The sequence below is a fragment of the Miniopterus schreibersii genome (genome assembly GCF_964146895.1).
Source record: "Miniopterus schreibersii genome assembly, chromosome: 6".
Classification (NCBI taxonomy): domain Eukaryota; kingdom Metazoa; phylum Chordata; class Mammalia; order Chiroptera; family Miniopteridae; genus Miniopterus; species Miniopterus schreibersii.
This window is the reverse complement of record NC_138107.1, coordinates 34266946-34276409: the sequence shown is the minus strand read 5'-3', so window position 1 is coordinate 34276409 and position 9464 is coordinate 34266946. Positions and strand designations below refer to the sequence as shown.

Below are 9464 nucleotides of genomic sequence, written 5' to 3'. Positions count from 1 at the left end.
ATTTGACCCTGTCAGCCTTCTTCTGCATTTGGCAGGATGTCCCCCGGCTCTCTGTGTCACTGTAACAGGTGAATAACTAAGGAAAAAAGCATTCCTTCTGTCTGTGGACACTTGTTTATAATGGCATTTGGGGTCCTGGGGCTAGGCAGACAGATGCTCTTCCAGAAGGTTAATGAGATAAAGGTTCCTCCAGGTGGCCCTTAAGCAGAGATTACACCTGAGGGGAGATAAGCAGATTATTCCAGAAACAGACACTGTTTCACATTCTTCATAAATTAGCTACCTCATAAAGGTAAACCAAGGAGGTTATCCTCCCTCTGCTTGCATCAATATTTAATTATTTTCCATATTTCTCTGTCATTTTTTTAAAATGAGATTTGGGGCTGCTCCATGATTGTTACTAGATTTACCAATGCGCAAAAGTCAGGATGTATTTGGAAACCAGAAGAGCTATTTTTGTTATTTGGATTTTTCTTCAAGTTCAAGGAACCAAAGGTAAGTTGTTTACATTTGTTTATTTTTAAATTGCTATCTGTAAAATCTATTTACAGAAGTGAACATTCAATATCAACAAGGTTACCACTGTATCTCAGAGGGCTAGTATATGATAGGCACTACATAAATACTGATTGATTGATTGATTGATTGTCCAAAATTATTTTTACTCTATTAAATATTTACTACATAATCCTAAGTGCAATTTATATTAACGAAGTAGGAGAGATGAATGCATACAATTCCTTAACATTGACAAATAAAATCTAAAAAATAAAGTCAATATTTTCTCATTTATGATCAGACAAAAAGTGTATTTCTTACCTTCTCATGGTTAAATCAGGAGTTGCTTTCCCTTAGAAAATAGAAAGTATGCTTTATCTTCAGAGTTAATGATTATAATCAACTCAGAAACTTGGTTGTTTTGAAGTTTTATGCATATAAAACCTAGGCATTAGATGTTCTTATGGCAAATCTTCCAGTGAATCTAAAATTAAAGCAAGCCACAAAACAGGCATATTTAAAAAACAAAAACACAATGTATTTTTAAAAACTGTTGAAGAAAGCTTCACTTTAAAAAAAAAATCAGGCTAATTTTTAAAACATGATCATTTAAAGACATTTGAAATCAATAATTTTCAATTCTTCTTTAAGGAGGACATGGCTTTGGACAATTAACATGTTAATTGAAGCATTGGTTTGAAAATGTCCATAGAAAAGTACAATAAGTAGTTGGTTGCATTTATAAGTCACAAAAATAACTGATTATGTCAGTTATTTTACATGTAATTTTTAGTGGTTGCATTTAGAGGGAGAAAAATATTTCTGGAAAATATTACATAATAATTCCCTTTATATTTTGCTTCATATATGATAGTGGAAGAAGCGAAAGTTTACTTACCTTCCCTTTCAATTGTCAATTACATATAAATGTTTAATTTATTAAAAACATTTTAATTAAAAACAAATGGTGGTATTTCAGTGTATTCTGAACTTAATATACTATACAAACCAATGTCTGTTTCACAAACTTGACCAGGCATATCAGGTTTGGGTTTTCCCTTGTTATTTTTGTTTGTTTAACTAATTATGTTAACTAATTTAACTATTTTTTTCTATTTTCATATATTGCATATCAGCCCTTACAATCAATTTCAAATTGCATAATTATATAATAGAAAGTTAAATAAAATAAGCACACCCAAAAGACACAATTTGTTATATACCTATTTCTATGAAACAAAGAATGATAACTGCGAAATAAAAAATCCTAACATGTTACTTGTTTGAGGCTTTTTATGCTGTAAGAATCTCAAATCTGTGAATTTCTGTTAATCTTCAATTAGTGAGGTCTACATTAATTAGAGTTTATTTACTTCAGCCAAATTGGTTTCCCATTTGTGACTAATAAACCATCATGAGTGTATTTACATAGAAAATAGCTTTAGAAGAAAGAAGAGTTCAACTTAATACAGCTAGCCATTAAGCATAACAATTGGGTGTTTAAATTCAAGAATTTGTTTTTTAAAAAATTATACATTATTGCCCGGCCAGCATGGCTCAGCTGTTGAGTGTTGACCTAGGATCCAGGAGATTGAGGTTCGATTCCCGGTCAGGGCACATGCCCAGGTGCAGGCTTGATCTCCAGTCGGGGGTGTGCAGGAGGCAGCCAATCAATGACTTATCATTGATGTTTCTCCCTCTCTCTCCCTCTCCCTTCCTCTCGCTGAGATCAATAAAGACATATTTTTTTACAAAATATAGATTATTTGAAAAATCAAAAAGATGTGAAAAATTACCCATCGTATTTCCATCCAAACACAGCGTATGCTAGCACCTTCAAATGATGCCCCAGTCTTTTTTCTATGTATGCTTACGTTCTACATTGATATCTAGTTTTGATATCTACATTGATATCTACATTGAGAATCATCTTATAGGTCGTATAATCTTCCTTTCAGTTAACACTCAACAAAAAAGAAATAGTTGTTTCTAATTATTTTGTTATTATGAATAACATTATAATGTACATCTGGGTGCATAAGCCTCTCTCACTATTTAAGATTCTTAACATAAGTTCACTAAGGTAAAATTACTGGGTCTGAGCAATATAAACAGTTTTATGGTACTTGATTCATATTGCCAAATTACTTCTCAAAAGGTTTCCTATGCCCTTAAGTGATCTTACCTCCCCCCCCCCCCCCCCCCCGGTTTGATTCCCAGAGTGTTTACCATGTACCCAATACAGAATACTAAGGTATTCAAAGACATGCCTTTATTTCAAAAGGTTTCCTTTAAGTTTTCTAGATTCTGAATGTAATTTTTTCCACTGATACAAAAAAGTGAAATGGTTTTTATTTTAAAACATTTATTAAATAAAACTGTTTAGTGCAACAAAATATAGTTCAATTGTTTCAAAGAACAATTACTTCATGGAGATACCAAGGCTCCTCTCTTCGGTATCCACAGTGGAGATACCAGTTGCACTGGGTGTACACAGCACTGCTTTATACTCTTGCCTTCCATTTCACATAAATAATTTCATCTAATGGCTTGTCACGTGTTGATGTGTGGGATAAAGAGAAGGGAGAAAACCCACCCTTAGCAAACCCTAAAATGGAAATGGTGTTTATTGCAGTATGTGCCTTTTGCATTGCATTTGGTTATACTAAATGAAACCTTTAACTAAGTTATTATTAGTTCACCAAGGTAGGGTAATTATTTTAGTAGTTGTGAAATGTCAGGAAATTTGCATTTGAAGACACTCCATTTCTTGCTAATCCTTTACTACTGGGATATGTTCTCATTTCATAAAATTTCCCAGGAAGTTATTTTCCCTCATTGTGGCTCCATTAGCAGAGAACAGGGCTTCATTTGTATACCTGAGATAGCTGCCCAGTGACAGTCACATTGACTTTACAGCTCCTGTAAATATATATATATATATTTTTTTTAATTTCTGCTACAGCCTCAGGACAGTGTAATTCAAAAGGTTCAAGGCAGGTTATTTTTGTTCAATTATAGCTGAGAAGGTGTCCTTAAAATCAAAGCTGTGTAAATTAAAAACACTTTGCATCGGATTGAACAAACTGGTGGCACTCTTCAAACCATTTATTAGATTATATACTTACTTTAAAAATAAAGAAGCAATTGCTGCCTTGTGGCCCCTCTATGCTTGCTTCACTGATCACACTAGACTGTTATATATGTGAGCTAATTAGGAAGCAATGACACGATCTACTGCTTTCTTCGCCATTTCTGTCAATCATGAGCATGCAGCCACCTCAAACATCAACTATATTTGCACACTAATCCTCTCTGGTAACTCAGATTTTGTATACCTTTAGGGCCTCAATCATTTTCACAGATTTTATGTTGTTTTAAAATAATCCATCTGGCCTGGCCTGGCATGACTCAGTGGTTGAGCATCGACCTAGGATCCAGGCGATCAGGGTTCGATTCCCGTCAGGGCACATGCCCAGGTTGCGGGCTCGATCTCCAGTCGGGTGAGTGCAGGAGGCAGCCGATCAATGGCTCTCTCATCATTGATGTTTCTATCTCTCTCCCTCTTCTTTCCTCTCTCTAAAATCAATAAAGATATATATTTTTAAAATAATAAAATAAAATAACCCGCCCGGCCAGGCGTGGCTCAGCGGTTGAGCGTCGACCTAGGATCCAGGTGATCGGGGTTTGATTCCCGGTCAGGGCACATGCCCGGGTTGCGGGCTCAATCAATGACTTTCTCATCATTGATGTTTCTGTCTGTCTCTCTCTCTCCTCTTTCCTCTCTCTGAAATCAATAAAGATATATTAAAAAATGAAATAAAATAACCCATCTGAGGCAACAAAGTTTGTTTTCCACAGTCATCTCTAGGTTTATATTATAATTCAGTATATATGTGGTAATGACCATATAAAAGTCCTGAGCTCATCCCTATTTTGTGAAGTACCAAACTCCAGGGTGTCTGAGGTCTCAATCCATATCACTCTTCTTGCTTCAGGGTAGGGAAGACACTTCTGCAGTTGTGGGGAGGGAACTGGTTATACCAACCCTTGGGATACCTCCAAACAGATTGCTGAAAGGAAGGAGAAAGCCTCTGACCACAATGTGAGTTTTAACCTTCCAAAGCAGACAGTCTTCAGCAATCACTGGGTCTGAGCCCACTGAGAGGGACAGAGTGTCACTGGGATTTGAGCCTCCCAAATCAAGAGCACCAAGTCGGGTGGAACCATTTCAGTAACAGATGGTGGTGCACTTTTTGTTCTGGGTCCAAGGCAACCCACATGGCAAAATTTATCCCTCAATGAGTTGACATGGTTGACTCGAATAGCCATGGTAATGAGAATTTGTATATGGAAATGGCACTGTCAAGTGTGAACTACACATGCATTGCTATATTTATTTATTGAAAATGTACTGCCACGGATGCACCTCTCTTCTTGCCGCAGGAAATGTGGGAAAGAATATGAAGGAGCTACAGAACAGTGGCAAATGCTTCTAAGCATACGGTTGTATTCAGTGGATAAATATTATCCCATGTACAGTCAGCCATTCTTGGGAAAGCACTGTCTTTCTGAGTGCCCTTGTAAAGTCACCTTAATTCCTTCCAACTTGGTTTTCTTCATTCAGCCATCTTTAGTCCCCTCCCCCACCTCAGACAACATCTATTTTCACAATTGCTTCCCTAGGAGAAGAAGGGTTCAAGGAAACTAAACCAAAGGGAATTTTGTGGAGAAAAGTCAAGACCTCAAAATTAATGAAAATTTCCACTTCAGAAATACTTTAACTTCATACAGAAAATAACGTGTAGGGCTAATTTGTCTGTCTTAAAGTTCCTGCTGCATTTACAAATAAACAAAAGTTACACTTAATTAAGCCCAACTGTGAAACCCAAGGGCACTATTATGAACCCACTGTAGTTAGTTCAGAACTGATAAAAATACTTTGCAGATAGAAATCATATTGATACTTTTCTTGTAAAAGCTCAAGCAAATCTTAATTAATCTTACCTCCTAAGATTTTACAGATTGGTGCACAATGTGCTCATTATTCAGTAACCTAAGGCAGATAATGCTAAGTAATGTTCCTAAAATCATTTGAGTTGAGAAGGTTAGAACCAAAACTGGGATTTAAGCTGTATCAAGTTTTATCCTATATCCACTTAGTCTATTAATCAGTCCAATATCATATGATGAGTGTAATTAACATGGTTTTTACTATCAATTCAAAAGCCAAATTTCCTCTGCTAACAACACTAGATGATCGCTAGTTCTGGGCCATTTCTAATATTTATAAGCATCACTAATCTCAGGATATTTGCCCATATTATTCAGCTCTACTATAAAAATTAAAGCACCCATTTTAGGAGTTCTATTACTCATTAAGAAAGAAGTGTGACATTTGAACTCCTCAAAGAAGTAGAGTCGTTTATTTATTGTCATTTTATTTTTTTCTCATTAAACTTGTTTGAATGGGTCTCAAAATTCTGTGACAGATTTTTTTGGTCAACTTGTTTCCATTAAAAGGTACTGATTTTAAAAACTAATAACTTAAAAACTGCCACACACACAAAAAACACAAATGGTCCATAAAACATTCTCCTTTCCTTCTGAGTTTTATGATGCATTGTAATCATTAACCAGTCTTCTACTATTAAACTTAAATGGCCAATTGAGACAAACAGTTCTGAGATCATTCTTCCACCACTGATTAAGACTGGGGTGGCAGGTATTGGGGATAATATTCCTTTAGCCTTCTGAGCTTTCTGGGCAGACTTGGTGACTCTGTCAGCTCCAGCTGCCTTCTTGTCCACTGCTTTGATGACACCAACAGCAATGGTCTGTTTCATGCCACGGACAGTACAACGGCCCAGAGGAGGACAGTCAGAGAAGCTCTCAACACACATGGGCTTGCCAGGCACCATATCAACGATGGCAGCATCACCAGATTTCAAAAACTCTGGGCCATCTTCCAGGTTTTCCCCAGAACCACGATCAATCTTCTCCTTCAGCTCAGCAAACCTGCAAGCACTGTGAGCTGTGTGACAGTCCAGCACAGGTGCATACCCAGCACTGATCTGGCCTGGATGGTTCAGGATAACCACCTGAGCCGTGAAGCCAGCTGCTTCCATTGGTGGGTCATTTTTGCTGTCATCAGCCACATTGCCACGACGAACATCTTTGACAGACACATTCTTGACATTGTCCCCAGGAAGAGCTTCACTCAAAGCTTCATGGTGCATTTCAATAGACTTCAGTTGTAACATTGACTGGAGCAAAGGTGACCACCATGCTGGGCTTGAGAACACCAGTCTCCACTCGGCCCACAGGGACAGCACCAATACCACCAATTTTGTAGACATCCTGGAGAGGCAGACGCAGGGGCTTGTCAGCTGGATGAGTTGGTGGTAGGATGCAATCCAGAGCTTCAAGCAGTGTGGTTCCACTGGCATTGCCATCTTCATGGGTGACTTTCCATGCCTTGAACCAAGGCATATTAGCACTTGGATCCAGCATGTTGTCACCATTCCAACCAGAAATTTGCACAAATGCTACTGCGTCAGGGTTGTAGATAATTTTCTTAATGTAGGTGCTGACTTCTTTAACAATTTCCTCATATCTCTTCTGGTTGTAAGGTGGCTCAGTGAAATCCATTTTGTTAACACCAACAATCAGTTGTTTCACACCCAATGTGTAAGCCAGAAGGGCATGTTCACGGGTCTGCCCATTCTTGGAGTTACCTGCTTCAAATTCACCAACACCAGCAGCAAGAATCAGGACAGCACAGTCAGCCTGAGATGTGCCTGTAATCATGTTTTTTATGAAGTCTCTGTGTCCTAGGGCATCAGTGGTGGCTGCATAATACTTGCTGGTCTCGAATTTCCACAGGGAGATATCAATGGTGATACCACACTCACATTCAGCTTTCAGTTTATCCAAGACCCAGGCATATTTGAAGGAGCCCTTCCCCATCTCAGCTGCCCCCTTCTCAAATTTTTCAATGGTTCTTTTGTCAATCCCACCACATTTGTAGATCAGATGGCCACTAGTGGTAGACTTGCTGGAATCTACGTGTCCAATGATGAATATGTTGATGTGAGTCTTTTCCTTTCCCATTTGGGGTTTGATTTAGTGGTGGTTTTCACGACACCTGTGTTCTGGCAGCAAACCCATTGCAAAAAAGCTGTGTGTCATTTTAAATGCCCACCATTAAAGTCTAAGTTTAGTGGCAAGTGACTTATTTAAGATTGTTATGTATCTAAAGGCAGTACCTGGCCTAATGGGTGTGATTTGACACAGTGGGAAAGCCTTTTCTGAACCAAAAATACCTTCCTATCAAACACTGAAATTTTACCTCCAAGTTAGCAGTTCTTTTAGACTTGAGATATGCAACTCTGAAACACCCCTTTCTAATAATTTCTCTTCATTCCTTCCTTCCGTAGAATCTGATTTGTAGTCTCATCAAAACACTCCAGTCCCTCAGCCTCTCCTAGTTTCTCCAGTGCTTCAGCCCATCCAAATCTCAGTGTCCGGCACACTATCCTGGGTCCTAGGGTCCCCTCTAATCTCTCTCGTCTTCTTGTTAGTACAGTAGAAACTTACTCCTCGACTTTCTGCCCCACTTGCTTGGTTGTTCCACTCTAAGCTTGGCCATCACTTTTTTCACTCTCATTCCTGGGCTGCCAAGTGGTAATAGTCATTTCCAACTAAACAGAGCGCTTCCGTGAAACAAATTCATGTGCTATAACCTTAATGGGGCCCTCCAAGCTCCTCCACAGTGATACTCATCTCTGATTCCCTGACTTAGTCTCCCATTGTGATTTCCAAACCTTCCCTCTCTCCTCGAGTCTGCAGCCCGATTCTCCCTCATTCACATAACAGCACAGTTAAGAGCGAAGACGCTAGGGTTTGTGTAGGACTGCATGCGACAGAACACAGCTGCACAGAACAGTTCTGTCACAGAACAGTTATGTGACCTTGGCAAATTGCTCAGTCTCATATCTATCTCCATCTTATGGTTTCTCATCTGTAGCATGGGAATGATAATAGCAGTGTCTGCCTCATCGGGCAGTAATGGAGATAAGTGAGATAATGTTTGCGAAGCTCTTGGTGAGGTATCTGCTATACAAATGCTAGCCCCTGAGATGACTATGATGACTACTGAGAAGACTGAAGTCATTTGATTTAATTTGACATCACTTCTTTCCACCTCAGAGTTTCTCTGAATCTTTATTCAAACTCTTCTCATTCATTGTTTCAGAGAGAATAAAAAGAGTTTATATTTTGCTAATGTTGTTGCTGTTTACCTATGACTTTACCTCCATTTACAACCAATTCCTCCAAGGCTTTCCTCTGTCAGTCTCCTTTTCCACTGAATTTTCCCAGCATAAAGACTTTAATGGAATATTTCTCGACACTGGTAAAAACACCAATGCTGGAGATCCTTCATTAAAGATTCTGATTTAATGTATCTGGGATAGGATAATTTTTAAATCTGTCCAGGTGGTTCTACTATGCAGGCAGGTTTCAGAAACATCTTATTGCCCTTCTGTAAAGATATATGAGTCAGTAAATTATGGGCCAACAGGGGACTTGTTTTAATCTCCCCTTCTTTAGTAAGTTATATCATAAATATATTTCTAATCCAAAGGGAGTGGTCTCATTATTTAACAGGACTCACAGAATGATTTGCATAATCATTTCCTTCATTATATTGTTTCATTTTTTAACAGTTTTACATAAAACAGCACTGATTATATTAGGGCATAGATAGGTTACAGGAATATGTATTTTGATAAAGCTACACAGAATGCTCTAATGCACACCATTAAAAGATAAATGCTTCATGAGGACAGGGACCGTGTCGATCTTACTCTTTATAATATCATCAGCACCCCCTTTCTGGCATAAACCACTCTGCTTCTTGAATTCTATCTCATTTCATGATGTCAACCTTTTATCTCTAAAGT

General features: G+C 38.2%; 1 protein-coding gene and 1 pseudogene across 2 annotated transcripts in view; one reads left to right on the top strand and one right to left on the bottom strand.

Moving 5' to 3' along the window:
* Nucleotides 1-428: 428 nt before the first annotated feature.
* The window catches only part of IMPG1 (interphotoreceptor matrix proteoglycan 1), a gene marked incomplete at both ends in the record, with an annotated part of 106518 nt that continues 97482 nt past the window's right edge, over nt 429-9464 (top strand). The window contains one exon of the mRNA XM_081140619.1: nt 429-495. Coding sequence (XP_080996745.1) covers nt 429-495 — 67 coding nt within the window. The remainder of the gene's footprint in view (nt 496-9464) is intronic.
* LOC308558983 (elongation factor 1-alpha 1 pseudogene) lies at nt 6014-7615 on the bottom strand (annotated as a pseudogene). Its single transcript has one exon. The product of its transcript is annotated as an elongation factor 1-alpha 1 pseudogene (transcript).